General features: G+C 36.7%; 1 protein-coding gene across 3 annotated transcripts in view; it reads right to left on the reverse strand.

Annotated features, from left to right (window-relative positions):
• IKZF3 (IKAROS family zinc finger 3) overlaps positions 1-18,686 on the reverse strand; it is a 79,458-nt gene that overhangs the window by 24,236 nt on the left and 36,536 nt on the right. For 2 of the 3 annotated variants that reach the window (XM_074319637.1, XM_019747807.2), the window contains exons 4-6: positions 4,107-4,367; positions 3,048-3,215; positions 895-1,011 (exon numbers count right to left, since the gene is read on the reverse strand). In XM_074319637.1, the coding sequence (XP_074175738.1) occupies positions 895-1,011; positions 3,048-3,215; positions 4,107-4,367 (546 nt within the window). Of the gene's footprint in view, positions 1-894; positions 1,012-3,047; positions 3,216-4,106; positions 4,368-4,888; positions 4,995-18,686 lie in introns of those variants that run through there. The other variant, XM_074319638.1, reaches the window with a different exon arrangement.

Here is an 18,686-nt window from a genome sequence, read left to right on the forward strand (position 1 = left end):
CTCTACCTTAAAATATATAGTTAGAACACTTCTCACCACCCCTATCACTATCAAGACACAATTTTCTCTTGCTTGAATTATTGCAATGGCCTCCTAACCAGACTCTCCAATTTCTAAACTTGCACCACATACAATCTATATTCTCATTAGCAAGTAGAGTGATTCTTTTCAAATGAGAAGCCCAATCATGTCACCTCTCTGTTCAAAACCCTCTGAAGATTTTCAATTTCACTCAGAATAAAAGCCAAAGTATTTACAATGGCCCACAAGGTCTGATTAAGATCTGGTGTCCCATTTCCTCTTTGGCCTCATGTCCCATTACTCATTCTGCTTCAGCAGCACAGTACTATTTATACTTCTTCAAACTCAAGCCCCAGGGTCTTTGCACTTGCTATTTCCTAGTTATCTGCAGGGCTCTCTCTGCATCCCTTTAAGTCTGTTAAAATTTCACCTAGTTAAAGCCTTCCCTGACTCACCTCGGCCCCCTGTACCTGTTTCTTTTCTTTTTTTTCCCCATTTACTTATTATTAAATTTATTGGGGTAACATTGGTTAATAACATTATATAAATTTCAGGTGTACAACATTCTAATACGACATCTGTATACTCTATTGCGTGTTCCCCATTCGAAGCCTCGTCTCCTTCTGTCACCATATATTTGATCCACTTTATCCTCTTTGTCCCCCCCATCATTTTTCTTGATGCTATTTACCACCTTCTAATATACTGTATAAATTACTTGTTTCCTTTGTTTATGGTCTGTCTTTCCTCATTAAAATAAAAATTCCACAGGGGCAGGATTTTTTTGGTCTTTTTATTTATGATTGTATCCCGCCACCTGGAACAGTAGCTGCTCACTAAAATGTGTGGAGAATGAGTGTTGCATGAACTCACCAGTCTCGCCCAGATCAGTGCTCTGAAGAAACGTACGGCAGCGCTCCTTGTGCTCCTCAAGTGAGCTCCTCTGCTTGTAACTCCTTCCACAAAACTCACATTTATAGGGTTTCTCAACTATAAGGAGAGCACAAGCAGCACTCAGTGACCTTCAAGGGTTACAGAACAAACGGCATGTCGGGGCTCTGTGAAAACTGTCTACTAGGAATGAGACTGCTAAGGGGAACCAGCGAATGTGGATACTTCTGCATCCATATTACTTTTAAATTTAGTGGACTGAAATACGGTAATGGTCTATGATGGATTCTTCTTCTAAAGGAAAGTCTCCTTTCCTTTCATTTGTGAAGTCTCCTTTCACAAATGAAAAGGATCTGGATTTAATAATTATTGTTGAGCTCCAGATCCAATCCTGTTTCTTTGGAGAACAATACAGGTCCTTTTCATTGTTCAAGGAGGTTAGTGTGATTTCCAAGAAGGAAATTGGAAGGGCTCGTTTATTTTGTGACATCCATCTGGCTGTAAGCAACGAATGCTGCACTTTGTGGGACTTTGCCATTCAGTTAGAAACTGATGGTCTTTTAGGGCATTGACATATTTGGGTAAATTTAGCTTATCCTTGCCAGGTGGCTGGCTATAGCAAAGTCTGGGCTAAATCGATAAAAATGGAGCTAACAAACTGAAGATATTTTTGAATAATAGAAATACGAATGAATTGCAAAAATGGTTTCATCTTAATTTCTAAGATAAAGCAAAAGTTTTCTCAAAAGTTCATCCATACAATTCAGGCTGTCTTTGTCCTCCCAACTACTCTAAATGCTTTATTGCTTAAAAAATAAGTAGGAACTTCAACTGTGTGTACAGGGTTGCCCTTTCTGATTTTTTCATAAAATGTACCCCATAAACTTGTCAGAGTTTTAGGGACTGAGATTTTCAGTTTCTAATTCTCTTGCTCTGTTTGTAATAGAACCTATGGGACTTAAAACACTAAAATATCCTCATGGATTAAAATAAATGCAGGTCTGCTAGAGCTAAAAATGTTAAGTTTCTGAATAAATTGGTACCCTTCTAGAATCTGTCTTAAAAATGACTACTATTGTTGGCTCGTACTTGAAAAAAGCAACAGAAGAGAACTGAAAACTGTTGTAATTTTTTTGGACCAACTTCAGCCTTAATTCATTATTTTGAATAACGAGCTGTAAATAAAACCCTCCTTTTGCCACTTATGGTGTCTCATGGTGAGTGTTGTTGGAGCTGACTTGTTTAATCCTTAGTCTCCGAATTGCGACCAGTTGCAGATTTGGGGCTGGGTTTTAGTCAAAGCAGTACATGGACTGACATAAAAACAAACTTTTTTTTTTGTCTTCAATTAAAATTTTGTCAGATAACATCAAGAACATGAAGTCCTAAATTTGAAAAATAAACTGAGTTTTATTTTTCTAGGAGGGAAATTCTAAAAGCTGAAAAAAATTTTATCGTGCTTGGTTAAAATAAGAAGTGAAAAAACATCAAGACAGAACATTGCTTTTTATGCATTCTTATTGCTGCTCATCTTTTAGAGATTAAAAATAAACAGGCTAGTCTAGAAGAAAGTTGGGTTTAAGAAATTTAGCCCACATACACCTAAAACTAATACAGTGCTATATTGTCAGTTATATCTCAATAAAAAAAAAAAAGAAATTTAGCCCAGAATAGCCAAAAGTAACCCCCTAAGAATGATTTATACCTAGTTTATAGTTTTACATAACTTACAAGTTGTACAACATGGGTTTGTCCAGACTTTTGAATGAAGTGTGTGTGTGTGTGTGTTTAAGGAAAATAATCTTTTAATAAAGTTTACCAGAAGAAAATACGATGGCTATAATTTTTTCACAAAAATTAAGAAGGCATTTTTATAGGGCAGGCTCTTCCTGTCTGACTGTGTTTGTTCTCCAGGGGAGCAAGGATGGTAGGAGATGATCATCCCCACTGAGCCAGACGGAGAGCAATTAATGCCTTAATGGAAGTGTAATTAGCCCTAGAGGTCTCTGCTGTTGTAACCCTTCAGAACAGGAATGACAGATGAAAACCTCAGTACTTAACTCTTTCTAGTTTCAGCAATGGGCATTGAGGAACATACATTGACTAGATTTGGAATGCTCATTGCTCTCACTTACCAGAATGTGTTCTAAGATGACCTGTGAGTGCATCTCTTCTCTGGCATGCGTAGTTGCAGAGGTGACACTTAAAAGGTTTTTCCCCTGTGTGCAGTTTAATGTGGCGGAGGAGGTTACCTTTCTGAGTAAAAGATGCCCCACACTGATTACACTGGAATGGGCGTTCACCTTTAAAAAGGACAAAAAGGAGAATTCTGATCACTGGCAAGTGGCGAAGCATATGCACAGATTAGACGCCTATGGCAAAAGCTCATCTTTTAGCCAGTTTCTGTGCATACTAGGATCAGCTGGAAGCTGTATTTCAAGGCAAGCATAAGACTTCCTTATGGAAACTTCCCTCTAGAACAGAAAAAGCATTCACCTAGCAAGGCTATTTTAGGTATCATCTTGTCCTGAATCAGAGCAAAAACACAAGAGTAGCTCTAGATGTAAATTTTTACATTACTTAGCATTCCTTTTAAATATAATCTCAATCTGAGAAAAGAGCCACATCCTCAAATCCTAATAAACTACTGAGGGCCAGAAATGCCTCTTTTAAAAGGACTGATAACAGATACCAGATGGAATCTATTGGGCTCAGTAGGACTGTTGTATTTGTATGCATTTCTACAGACTGCCTGTTTATTGTCTGAAGATAGATTTTTAAAAATTGGTAATAAAAACTATATCCTTTCATCCACCAAATCTGAACCAATACAATAAGATCTGCTTTTTTATAAAAGTTATACAAAAATATATGAAAGATGCTTAAGAAGCATATCACACGATTCAACTCCTACTTATCAACTGAAGAAAAAATATTTGGCTGACCTAGAACACTGCTCTCTCTACAGTCCTTTTTTTTTTAACTCATAGCATTGACAATATATTTGCCAAATGCATGGTAAGGCAGGAATAAAAATTACTGGGTAAATGGAAATACAGAGAGGGAGAGATACATCAGAATTATAGCAAAAATCAATGAAAGTAATCAAAAGTCCTCCCACATTCCACCACTTCATCTTTCACATGGCTGCATTAGTACGGTTTTCAGAACAATGGATAAAGGAGACTATTTACCAGTATGGCTCCGCTTATGAACCATTAAGACATTGAAGCTGATGCAGGATAGTCCACACACATCGCAATTCATCTTGCCACTGGTCGGCCTGCTACTTTCATATGAGACAACATGCCTCTCCAACTTAATGTTTTCATATTCATTGTATTCTCTTGAATAGCTGTAAGGAATTTCAGGCTCTTCTACATTTCCCATGGGCTCTGGCTTGAAAACATTGTCATCCCTTTCACTGTATTCATCTTTCACTTTCATTGAATCATCTGCAGGGAAGAAAATGCAAGAAATGAGCAATGATTGTATTTGGAGTTATCAAAGCAGCTCTAAGAGCAGAGAACCACAATTGACAATTAAATACCAAATGAAGCTAACATAATATTGTAGATCTATAAAACAAGAAAATATCATTCAGATGATCACTCATTATTTGAATTCAGAACCACAGCCAGGGGAAAGCGCACACACACACACACACACACACACACACACACACACACACGACAGTGCTTTAGGCCATCCAGAAAATTAGAAATAATAGATTTTAGCAATGGACTGCTCAAAGCAACCATGAAAAAAACATTTTGAGTAATTCTTCTCCAGTACTGGGGGAGAAGAGTGGTTTTCAGATCTAGCCAATCTTTTTCGTGGCTGCAATGAAAAGGCAAAGTGATGTACTCTTTAATTTCAAGAAGAAAATTCAATTCTTTCAATGCATCCAATTTAAGCTACCAAGATTGAGAGTTTAATAGTTACTATGGTTTTCAGATTTTAAGCCATGCTTTACCTGTTTCTCTTCCATGTATATAAACTGCTAAAATGAGTCTTATCTATCTCTCTTGGAACTGATAAAGAGACAACACTGAAAGTAGAGGAAGCTGGCAGTACTAGTGAAATACTGTTGAGAAAGATAAAAGGAGAAGTAATTCTTTAACATAACCTTCTAAGGAGTCACTTTCATTGACACAGGTAAATGAAGCTCAACTTAAGCAAGGGGAAGGGCCCCTATACCCAAGTTAGGGAGGGCTAAAGTCAAGATCCTAGAATTGTAGGACTGGATAGGGAGGAAGGCCTGGTCCAAGTGAGTTGGCTGACCAGGTACTGCAAAGAACTGCAATAATCTTAAGCTGAAGAACATAATAAATGAAGAAGGCAAATTTATATACTCATGCTAACAAAACCTAAATATTTGCCTGACGTGATAATAAACGTTTGTAAGGGATTTTTCGTGTATAAAATATGCTGCCTAAATGCTTACTTTTTCAAACATTTGTTCTTAGAAATTGGGAGTTGTCTTTCTCCATGAAGAATTGTAAATCAATGGAATTTTAAGGCTGGAAGAGAATTTAGAGATCATCTAATCCAACCCTCTTGTTTTTTAGATAAGGAAACCGAGGAATATAGATATTTTCTTCGATGATCTGTCTAAGGTCACAGGCCCAGTTAACAGCAGATGTAATTAGAATGCTGAACTTGGATTTGACCTCACACACCAGATACATAAAATCTAAGTGGCGTCTTCCACAGTCTCCCATCAATGGTGTAGACGTTAAAAACCAAAACAGTGAAGAAAAGATATTTAAAAAAACTACATGTCTTCAAAATCACCAGTAAGTGCAGCTCCTGTTGCCACATAGGAGGAAGTACAACTGCAGCTGTGCCTGGCTTGCTACCTTCAACCAAGTTTCAATTTTCACTTCTATCAAGGTTACCTTTCATCTATATTAACCGTGTTTGCTTAATAGAGCAAGACAGGGCCTAACCACCAACAGAGGAGCCATGGCTGCAACACTGTTCCACCGCTTCTCACCATGGTTCGTGGTTCACAACCTTTTACTCTTTGATTAGAAGAGATGTAGGGCTGTAGGATAAGTCTGACGATGTGTTTCAAATTTGCCCACCCTATGCATCTGGGTTACATATGAATTGATATCCATTTCCTTTTTGGAAAGAGGTTCATTCCCTTCTTTCTTTGGACAGGTCTTGCCTGCTTTCAGATGAAATTTGCTTAAGTGGTTTTTATTTAAAAATTTTTTTTTTTTTTTTTTTTAGAGAAGGATGCACCTGAGGCATGTACCCTCCTCCCTTCCTCCATCACTCCAGCTGTGGGTGATATCCCACCAAAGCTTGAGTGCTCTTCAGTTTGCATGTAGGCGTTTAAAAGAACCTCAACGGAAAACTTCAGCTACTAAAAACCAAAAACAGCAGATAGAAAGGGCCAGCAGAAAAGGATCCTTTGAATTTTGGTTATAAAATGTTCATATGAACAGACTCAGGCTATTCCGTGGTCAGTGACATTTAAAAAGTAGTAATATCAATGTGTTGGGTCTTTCTGAAAACACAGGACACAAGAGAGTTGCTCCTTCCCTCTGGATTTTGGCTTTAATGAGCTTGACCTAGAACTCAATACTACACTGACCAGGCTCAAGATAAAAATCTTGGCATTTGTCCTTTAGGATTTAGCTGTAGAACAAGGAAGGAAGTATTTGACACCAAGGGCCCTAAGAGAAAGTGTAAAAGTCACATGGACAGGGCATTAGGTAAGTTCCTTGGACTTACTGGACCAAAAGAGTTCCCGGTATAGTTGTTGGTTTGCCTTTAGAGTCTTAAATCAGTTTTAGATAAAAGGCCGGATGGCTTCTCTGCATGGCTACTGAGGATCAACAATTCATTATGGTTTACCATGTGAACAGAGCTGAATATTAGAATACATTAGTATCTGAGATACAAAAGGAATTTCTGTGAGATTATTTGGCTTAGCACTCAGCCTCCAAATATAGTCCACCAAAACTACCAAGAAAGACATTAGTCTGCTCTAAGGAAGAGCTTCATTCCATCTCTTGGAGGTATTAATTGGAGCGGAGGAAAGGGGGGGCATTCTACAGTATCCCTTGAAAATATTAATAAACATGTCTAAAATCAAATTTGTCATCTCTGAACCCAAATCTGCTTCTAATGTATGATTTCTTTATATTTACAACTGGCATCTTCCTTCTTCCAGTCTTCAAGTCTTGAAGCTGGAATTCTCTTCCTTTACATCTCTGCATCAAGTCAGTCTCCAGGACACAGAGATACTACATTTTCAGGCTCTCTGGATGCCAACTCCTCTTTCCCATTCCCTTTGAAATTTAGTTTAGCCTCTCATCTCATCATACCTACATTCATCCTCTCTCAATATTCCTTTTTAGACAGATTTACTACAAAAGTAATCTATGCTTTCTGCCCCTACATCCTCGAAACTGATGTAAAATCCCCTGTAATCTGGCTTCAGCCTCCGTAATTTACTGAATCTGCTCCCCTGAAGATCAATAATCTCCTGATTCTTAAATCCAGTGGCCTTTTGTGTGCTCTTCTCCCCAACTTGTCTGTAGCTCTTGACACTATTGACCATTCCTTGTCCAAGAAACTGTACCTTCTTCCTTTACCTTTCTGATTGCTTCTTTCTAGCTCCTTTCCCTCCCTCTGCCTCCTAAATACTGTCCTTAACCCTTTTTCTTTCCCTCTACACCCCCTCTGGCAATTTCATCCACTCTTAAGGCTCCAACTGGCATTTTATATGATTAATCCCCAAATATATGTCTCCAGGAGCAATCTGTCTTCCCTTCTTCAGTCCTCTATTTCCAGAGGCCTTCTGGGTATATTCTGAGTTACTCAGGTTAGAATGTTTGCAATCATCTTGCCTTCCTCGTTTGCACCCCACATTAGATCACCCATTCGTTCTGTTTTTGTACCCTCTCTTCAGTCTGCTCTCCTCCCCACTATTTTGCACGCCCATTATCTTAAATCTGACCCTGATTACCCTCCCCATGATATTGCGTAGCCTCCACCTTTTTCTCCCTGCCTCCTTTCTCTCTCCTTCCCAGCTCATCCCATTCATCCGACACCAGACTGTTCTTCCTAAATGATAGCTCTGGTCATATCATGGCCTTGTCAAAATTCTTCAACGTTCTCCATTGCTAACAAAATCAAATCCAAACTCAAAAACAAAGACTTGAAAAGGCCTTTCAATATCTGGCCCAACCTATCTTTGTAATGTTGATTTGGATTACTCAGATGTCTTTAACCAAACTAAACAACTCCTCAGTATTCTTGATTCTATTATTTCCACTGCCTAAAAGGTCTTTCCCCAACATTGCCACAGATCTAAATCCTACACATCGCTGAAGGCCAAACTAATAAGCCATTCCCCCCCCCCCCCCATGCCTTCCCTGGATCCTTCAGCTGCAAAGGAATCTGTTCCTTCTTTCTCTGAGTTACTAATAAACTCACCTCATCTCCTGTATGGACATGGAAACTATGTGAGGTCAGAAGGTGCGTAGGTGTTTTGTTTGTTTTAACTCTGTATCCCCTATAACACTGCTTAACCTATATATGTAAGACCAGAGGTTGTGTGGTTTTAAAATAGGAATTTGGGAGGAGTCTCACCATAGACCTAGGTACTAATCTGGGTGTGGCAACTGGAACTGTGTATTAAAAATATGCTCTCTAGAACTGCTGCTCTAGAGTTTGACACAGTGCTCTATATAAAGTACATATACAATAAATACTCAGTACATGAATATACCACTGCATTAGCCTCCTAACTGGCCCACTGTGTATGTGGCCTCTATTTTATATTATATCCTATAACTAATCATTCTGTTGCACTAAAACCCCTGTTCAGAAACTTTCAATGATTTCATTTTGCTTACAATAAAGTCCAAACTCCTTAGCACCACATTCAAGCGCCTGTCCAGAACCTGCCCTAAGCATACCTGGTCATCTCATTTTTCACTAGTCTCCTTAACTCATTCTTTTCCTTAGACTAGAATCTTTCTACTCAAAGTGAGGTCCTTGGATTAGGTTCCAGCATCCCCTGGGAGCTTGTTAGAAATGCAGACTCTCAGGCCTCACCCTAGACCTACTGGATCCAAATTAGCATTTTAACAAGGATTCTTATGCACATAAAGTCTGAGAAGCACAGCAGCAATCTGACTAATTGCAATTTTCTAAGCCTCCTCTCCAGTCTTTCCCATATCTAAAAAGCCCTTTCCCTACATCAGCATTCTATTCAAACCTCTAGAAGTTCGTTAAATGCCTTTTCTTCCATGCAGTCTTCCTTGATACCCTAGACTAGAAAAAAATTCTCCTTTTTCTATGCTCTCTCATATACCTACCTCATTCTACTTTATATGTAACATAATGTCATTAACCTCTACAGATTCACCTTAATATAGATGATGTGTTCATAAAATGTTACATGTAAATCCAATAATACTATTCCATTGATTTACATTATCTATTCAGAGATGTTTATTTTCATTTTTCATTGATTTACAGTTGTCAGTGACTTACAACACCTAAACTGTAAAGGCAGAAATCTTTTTAAAATTTGGCAAGAAATAACTTGAATATACCTGAGGAACTGCCCCACAGTATCCCGAAGTCTTTTGTAATCTGAATAATCTCTCATTTTAATTTTGTAAATTCTAATCTCTTGCAATATGTATCAGGTTTCTTAGACACACAACTAAAATTGCCCCTTAAAAGACTAACAAGAATCTTCATAGGCACTAGCAATATTTTGTTTCTTAAGCCAGGTTTTGGGTCCATGGATGGCTATTTTGTTATTCTTTAAACTATGCACATAATTATATTTGCATTTTTGTGTGTATGATATATACCATAATAAAAACTGTTAAAGTCTTCCTGTAAATTTTTTATAATTGAACTTATGTAGAAAAGGACATACCAAATCACAAATTGCTGATAAAGGTAATTGCTAAACATTCCCAGAGGGGGAAAAAGATGTCTAAATTGAATCTAACCCACAGAAAATTAGATTAAACTGAACTTCTGTCTAAAGGAGCTACTCTGGGGTACAATTGCTCCCATCTTTGTCTATGTTCTGGAGGCCTCTTAGGAAGATGACACACTAACACAAACACACCCCCAGAGAGAATTTTGTAGGCTGAAGAGAACAAAGGCTTGGCTCACTGGGGCTGATGCACATGGTTTCATTTCCTGGGGTGATGGTTATCACATGAAAGGCTTGCACTCCAGAGTAGACATTTTTGGTTTCACCTGAGACATTGCAAAAACAATGGGTCTTGGAAAGGATCCAACATCTAAATCCTTCAGGGGCAATAACAGTCTCAGCCAACTGTGCCTCAGTTTGTTTTTACAGGCACATAAAATGCTCAGTTAGAGAGAAGAACCTATCAAAGATGGCAAACAGAACAGGCAACTTGAGTGTGTTGGATAGTTGTTAGTAATTTCCCAGTGTCAAAGGGGGGTTCTGAATTTCCACTCTGAACTGTGAGATCTCAGAATCCAACTCAAAGAAGGACCAAGTTTGGAGTAATAGCCTCAAGTTTGCCAGAGATATTGCGAGAAGGGACAAAACAAGATAGAGGCTGTTAGACAGGGAAGACACAAAAGGGCGATGTTGTTTAAGTGTTTTACAAGGATTGGGGGTCATAACCATGAAATCTTCAGCACATGCAAAAGTCAACTGGATAACAAAGAAGCTTAATCATCTTAATGTGGCATTTTAATGATGCCACTGATTTGCTATGCCAATTCAGAGATAATGAGGCCCTAATGCTACAGATGTTCAGCCAGGCTAAAAGAAAGGGGCGGGGGGGCTTTTCTAGCATGCCATTTTCTAACTATCCAATTAAACAAATTGTGAAAGCATCTAAATAGTTTACCAGGTTTTGACAGCTGTTAATAGGATTTAGAAGCTCGAAGCACTGAAGAGCAAAATGGGAGATATATGGATTGTAGGCATTTAGTCTACAGTTTGCTGCTATGACCCAATATAGCACAAACACATGAACTAGAACAGTTTTCCTTATAAAATTAATGCCTGTACTCCTTCCCCACAATGGCTTCTTTGTATTATGAACAAGAACATGGGTCATTTTCATTTTATAATTTACATTTTTATGTGTAAAGTGAGGAGACAGAGAAACCAATGATATTTTGAGAACTAAAAAATAAGTTTTAGCATTTGCCAACCAGTAAAATCATAACGCTTCAATGAAAATGAAACTTTTGGTCACGGATTTATAGAACCCATTATGTTTTCATTTTTCTCGTCTTCTAAAATTTTAAATTATAGATATCTAGTATTTTTTAAAACACCTATTTAAAAAAATACACCTATTTAAAGTTAGGAAAAAAACTGTAAAAGATGAATCAGACTAATAAGAGATAAAATAATATCTCAATAGCAGCGAAATAAGAGTAGCAATTTGTGTAATATTTGGTTTGGTTTAAGTTTTCATTAAAACATATTCTTATCAGACTTTTAAATTTGGCTTTAAAGAATCTAAATTGGCAAGTAGTAAATCATGTCACTTCAAGTTCAAGAGCATGAAAACATGGCGAAAGTTTCAGTTGCAAAGGGACCACCCTCAATTTTACTAATGACAATCTTTGTCTTATTGTCCAACTATCAAATAGCTCATTCATTGCCATAATAATAAAAATAACTTTGCTTAATAATTTCAGTGCAATTCTTTGCTTTCCCATTAGAATAAGAGATTTCCTACTTTTTTTTTTTAAGTTTCAGGTGTACAAAACAATGTAATAGTTAGACACATTTATTATTCATATCCCTCACACAGTGATAACTCCCCTACTCCCGAGATGTATTACTTTTAACAACAGAAATACACTATACATCAATTGCAGGTAAGTTGTGAGCTGCTCAGTTGGGCTATGCTCTTTAGATATCATAGGGCCAGGTGAATTCTTTATCTTGAGTTGTTGTGAGGATTGAAAAAAATGATGTGTAAAAGTTCTTTCTACACTGTAATGAAGTATACAAATATACAGTATTTTTTCATTTCTGACCATTATAACTATGAAATTTTCTATTGATTACTTAACCTATGTCGTATATTATTTTATATTTCTGAAAAGTAATTGCTATTCATTGAAAAATAATGAATGAAAATACATTTAAGGAGGTTAAGGTTTTAGATGTTGCCTAAACATAATAGAGATAGACTAAATAAAGCACTGGGTAATCACTTCATTTATAAATCCAGAGGAAAAAAAACTTTCTTTTCATTTATAATTCCCTTGTAGAATATTCACTCTTTCTTTTAACAGAATTCCATTTAAAAATTTAAAGCATATTAAAATATAATTCTTAGAAAAATTTAAAAATTGTAATCTAAATATAATTAAATTGACTAAAAACATTCTGTTACAATATCAAACTCAGGATCATGGGTAATGGAAAGAATGAAAATGCCCTCTATATCCAAGAGCATAAGTAATTCTTGGTATACATACATGATAGTTATATGATAGTTAACATGTTTATTTCCCATATAGACTAGGAAGATCTTCAAGGCAGGGGCCAGGTTTTAATAATATTTGTCACCCCTGAACTGTTCAGAGAGCCCAGTTACTACGGGTATTGAATGGATAAATGAATGAATGAATGAACTCTTTGGGCAACTTGAACCAATTTAGTGATAAGAAGAAGGCCAGGGAGGGAAGAAGTAAGAAGTCAATTTGCTGTACCACGCTCTAACTAGTCTATAACATTCTAAAGGTGAGCTGTACTGTGCAGAGTTTCTTCTCATGAAACATCAGAAAAAGGCCCAAGCCCCACAGTGATAACCAGTTCTTCAGTTGACTTCTTTGCCCGCAGTGGTCTGGCTTCTGCCCCTATTAGTTCACCACTTTGGAACAGGATGCTACTGCCCAATCTCCGCTTCTTAAACTTCTTCCCCGAGGCTTATTCATGCCTGGTTCTAGTCTTACCTCATTTACTTATTTCCTAAGTTTTGCCTCTTTCTCTGTCTCCTAGGTGTGAATGATCTCCAGGGGCCTATTTCTTGAGCCTTTTGTTTTTTTCCCTTTATATATTCTCCTGCTCCAACATTTTGTTGCTGATGACTCCCAAATCTGTATTTCCAGCCTAGTCCTTCCTGCTGAGCCCAACAGATAATTCCAATCACTTTTTGGATTTCTTATGCTTGTTTTACACTCAACAGGTTGCAACCTAGCTTCTTATTTCTCTCCTTTGTACTTCCTTTCCACATTTGCTCCCCCTGTAGTACGCATTCCGTTTTCCCTCTACACAGTGGCTGCTTGATGTCAATGTCTGTATGTTTTTCCATTTGCACCCTTCACATTTAGCACTGTGCTTGGCACGCAGCTCAATGACTGCTTACCAGATGAACAAAAGGAAGGAAAGAAGGCAAAAAGGAAGAAAGAAGTAAATCATTATTCTGTTCTTTGCTTCAAGTACAAAATTAAGGTTGGGGGTGTTTAAAAAATTGTACAGATTGTAATTGTGCCTAAGGTTAGCATATTAGGCCACAGTGGAGGAAAACAATAAATAGTATTTCTAATTTAAGGTATGCCAACCAGACCCAAAGGGTATAAAAGATTTTTGGAAGAGAAGGACATAAGAATTAAGAATTAGAAGAGTCTTGCTCTTTTTAACATTAAATTAATTAAAACAAAATATGTATAAAACAATATAAATATTACCATCTGCTACACATTATTTGGACTTTTCTTCCTCTCTGTTTCCTCCATTCCTCTCTCTCTGGTTTTCAAGTAATGGAATTAGAGCACTAAGAAACATGAAAGAAATTCAGCCCTGACTCGTCCTAGGTGAATGTACAACGTTAAAAGCACATAAGGGAAGAAGCTATCTTGTCCCTGGAACATGCTTGTCCCTGGGGGTAAAGTATAACAACTGCTCAACAGCTGCCCAGTAAAACTCTTCAAGGCTGTAAATAAAGATGCATCCTAGCTCCACCAGAAACTGGAGGAAATATTGTGTGGTAGAATAAACTAGAATTAAATCTAGCCAAGAAACTGTGGTACATGCCCCTTTCTATTTCAAAAGGCAACTTTTAATGATTACAGGTCATTAGAGAGGTTTCTACTAACTGTATTCAAATAGCATCAGAATGGGTACTGGTAAATATAAGAAAGGGACAACGTGGTATTTCACTCTTATTTTGCCCACTGAAAATAGATTTAGATATCTTTTTTAAAAAGTTCTGATGAAAGAACACGGGCTATGGAATAAGACAGAATGTAGGTTCAAGTTGTATTAACTATCTGTGTGATCTCAGCAAATCTCTTGACTTCTGTGAATTTTCTCATTTGTGCTGTGATCACAGTATCTACATCTAACAGGGTGTTACAGTAATTAAATTAGGCAAAGTAATGTACATACAGGCCTAGCATAGTGGCTGACACATAATATCTTCGTGACCTTGGGCCAGGCAAAGATTTCTTAGATTTGATACCAAAAGTATGATTCACAAATGAAAGTATCTTACAACTCAATAAGACAAATAACCAGATTAAAACTGTGAAACCAATTTGAATTGACATTTCACCAAAGAAATTACACAAATGAACAATAGGCAAATGAAAAGATGTTCAACATCATTAGTTATTAGAGAAATGCAAATTAAAACCACAATGAGACACCACTTCACACCCACTAGAATGGCTATCATCAAAAAGACAATAATTAGTGTTGGTGAGGATGTGGAGAAAAATGGAACCTTAATGTGTTGCTAGTGGGAATGTAAAATGGTGCCGCCATTTGGAAAACAGTTTGGCAGTAGAGTAGGCAGCCTTCTAAAATGGCTCCCAATGCTCCCCGACTCTTAGACTTCATATCCTTGTGTAATCTTCTCCCCTTGAATGTGGTCGGACCTATGTGATTTGCTTCTAATTAAGAGAACATGGCAAAAGTGATGGGAAATCATGTCTGTTATTAGATTATGAAAGACTGTGACTTTCACCTTGTTCTCCTTTTCTTTCTCTGGTGTTTCTCATGTGCTTCTCTGATGAAGTAAGCTAGGGAGCCCACACGACAAGAAACAGAAGGCAGTTTCTGGCCAATCTCCAGTAAGGAAATGAGACCCTTAGTCCAACACCCTCAAGGAATTGAATGCTGACAATCACATGAGTGAGTCTGAAAGCTGATCCTTGCCTAGTGAAGCCTTCAGATGAGACTGCAGTCCAGGTCAATACCTTGAGGGCAGCCTTGTGAGAGACTCTGAAGCAGAGGACCCAGATAAGCTGTACCTGTATTCCTGAGATAATAAACTTGTATTGTTTTAGACTGCTAAGGTCTGGGGTAATTGGTTATACAGCAGTTGATAACTATCATAGACATTTCCTTATAAAATTAAACATAAATTTACCATACAATTTAGCAATTCCACTTTTAGTTATCTACTCAAAAGAAATGAAAACATATGTCCATGCAAAGACTTGTACATAAATGTTCATAGCAGGATTACTCATAAGAGTCCAGAAATGGAAACAATCGTAAGGTAGATGAACTGATAAGCAAAATGTACTATATCAATACAATGAGATACTATTCAGAAATAAAGAGAAACAAAATACTGATACATGCAACAACTTGGATAAACTTACACAAACATTGTGCTAAATGAAAGAAGCCAGGAACAAAAGATTACATATTGTTATTATTCGTTTTATACCAGATGGACAGAAATGGTAAATCTATAAAGACAGAAATCAGATTAGAAGTTACCTGGAGCTGGGGGTAAGAATAGGGATTGATTGTAAACAGATGAAAGAAATGTTCTAAAACATGGTTCTAGTTGCACAATTCCGTAAATTTACTAAAAACCATTGAATTGAACACTTAAAGTTGTGTAAATTATAACCACACTAAAGCTATTTTTTTTAAAGAATTCTAAAAGGATTTTTTAAAAAGGAAGAAGAAACCAAACAGATAGCTGGCTATACTGACACTGACTCTGTCTCAAGAGGAGAGCCTAGCTACTCATTCACCAACTATTCACAAGAAACAGCACAAGTATAGACTTTTGAGCTACAATTAATCCCATGAGAAATCATCATCAGACTGTCTTTAACTCCTTTTGTTCCTGTACAACTGATTTCATGCTCCTTTCAAAGAAATTAATAAATGTGTTAAAAAACACAAGGTGCATCTGCTACTTGGCCATAGGAAAGGAGGCTGAAACAATTGAGTGTAAAATATTTGGCCTCATAGGACATCTCCCATACTTATTTTATTATCCACTTCAGAGAATGCCTAAGTAACTACTGATTTCTGCTCTCTTTCTAAATTGTGCTAAAATCCATAAGATCTAGATTTTCTAATTGTATTACTTCTTTGTAATTGTTTGTGCTTTTCTGTCTTTTTATGAGCTTTGATACCTCACTTTCTATTCTGTTAATAATTTAGTGTGCTTTACTAGGCTATGATTGTCATTTAATTAATGAGCACTATTCCTGACCTACAAGTCAGCAGTGGTATAAAGCCCAGGGAGAAGCTCTCTGAGGATTCACTCAGGGTTGTGAGAGCTTAGTTCTCACATAAGGAAAGAAGAACATAAAGAATAATCTTTTCTACAGTTTCAGAGAGAGAACTGGTACAACCTGAAGAACTAGAACCGGAGAATCAAGATGATGGTGAGTAATGAACAGTTCATATAAAAATGCCAGAAATATTACTGGGCTTCAAGCAATGAAGATACATTAAGTAAGATACATAAAGATACATTAAGTTGTGTCCAAATTTTGGTGGATGAGAAGTGTGACCACAAGCCTAGACTGACTTAAGAGAAGCTAATAAAGAGCCTTTCCTATTTTCTCTAGAGCTGCTATGAACTTTCTTGAGGGGTAACAAAGGCTGGCTGGGATTTCTCCTTCTGTAGACGCAGGTGCAGAAAAGGCTGGTTCTAACAAATCTTGTCAATGTTTTTAATGCCACCAGACCGACTAATATAGTGAAATATCTACCATGATTCCATTTTTACTTACTCGGTTGACATAATTAACAAATCTATTAAAGGTAAGGTCACAAATTATTTTTAATTATTAAACCAGGTCTCCATATGTTACTGTTTAGACAGCATAACCCACTGCAGAATATAGTTCTCAAGACTGTCATTTCTGCAACCTCAAATCTAGATCCAATTGCAATTGTCGGTTAAAAAAGCAGATTTCAACCAGGCAGCTGAATGACAAAACATCTGGACCTATCAGTCAGAATGAGAAAGGTCACATGTTAAATCCAGATAATCTTGTTTATTGGTGTTTGAAGGTTATACACCAAGGGCTGGATTACCAGGGTCCTCCGTCAGGCCTGGCTCTGACATCTTCATTCATCTGCTGTGTGTGTGTGACACTTTAAAATCCAAAGCTTTAAAACTACTGTGTCGTCAGTCACTTCTAAATGTACTTTTTCTAATTCTAAGCCTGAATATTACGTCAACCTATTATTAGACTGCTGAGTATTAGATGCTGGAAGAAATCACACAATAGGACTGTCAGGGGAACACTATGTTGATTCTTCTAAAAACTGTTTTCCAAATTTCCAGCATTGTACTATGGATGAAGCATCTGCAACTTTCCCCATCAAAATTAAGAAAAAGGAAAAACCTCAGCAAGGGATAAAAATCAAAAGATTGCCCTAGGATAGATCTCAGGTCAGTGATGAAGAAATGGGTATTTTACTTATTTCAAGATTTTTTCAAAATTAGCATATATTATTTTACATATATACAGACCTGAATCAAACTTGTTTATGTTGGAAGCAATTCTACAGTTCATTACATATGAAACTATTTAAAAAACAGCAAAGTCAAGAAGCCTTAAGACCTTACACACTTTGGTCAGGGTTTTTAAATCTTTTCTGGGTTGTAAATTTCTTTTGAGAACTGTACTCTTTGCCCAGAAAAATGTAGACATGCCCACAAACACAAAATTTCACACAGTTCTGACAGGTTTCTCAAACCCTGAGAACTCAGGTTGAGAATTTTTGTATTAGGCCTTTAAATAGACTCAGGCTTAAACTGAAGGCTCCTCTGTGCTCCACTTTATATACGTTATATGACAATGGTTGATCTTCAAATTTTTTGTGCAAGGACTCTCAAAAGAATTTTGAAAAATGTTGTTTTTCCCTTATACACAGTGGTGAAAAATAAGTGGATAATAAGTTGACATCTACAATTTTTCATCATAATTAAAAAAAAATTAAAACAAAAACAATTTTTGTTTATTGTAAATAATGATGGTTTAAACTGTTATTGCACTCTTTCAAATGTATCTAATGGAATATAAATATCAGTGATTTGATTTACCCCATTATAAATTTAAATCATAAATAAGCTTTTTTAAAAAAATCAGAAAATTTCCCTTTGAACTTCCATTTCCATTCCACTTTCCTCAGAGAATGTTACCCTTATGTACTATTCTTTTATGCTTGAACCTTCTGTAGCTCATCCTATCACGTCTTTACAACTGTGTGTGTGTATGTGTATTTGTTACCATGAAGTTCTGTGTATTAAGAAATTTCTTCTGTATTATCATAATTATTAGCATACAATTGATGAAAACAGTGTAGGTGTATTAGAAATCTAGATCAATAATTATTAAATTTAAAAAAAAGTAAAATTTGGGGGAATGCACCTCTTAATGAGATGGATGGAGGGGGGTACATTTATAGAAGTTTAATGAAAGGAATTATCTAATTGACCCTTTGTTTGGCATCCTGGAAGTATTCACACTTTACAGCAAAGACGTAAGATTGAGATGAGTGA

This window comes from Rhinolophus sinicus, linkage group LG15 (genome assembly GCF_036562045.2).
Source record: "Rhinolophus sinicus isolate RSC01 linkage group LG15, ASM3656204v1, whole genome shotgun sequence".
NCBI classification, from domain to species: Eukaryota; Metazoa; Chordata; class Mammalia; order Chiroptera; family Rhinolophidae; genus Rhinolophus; species Rhinolophus sinicus.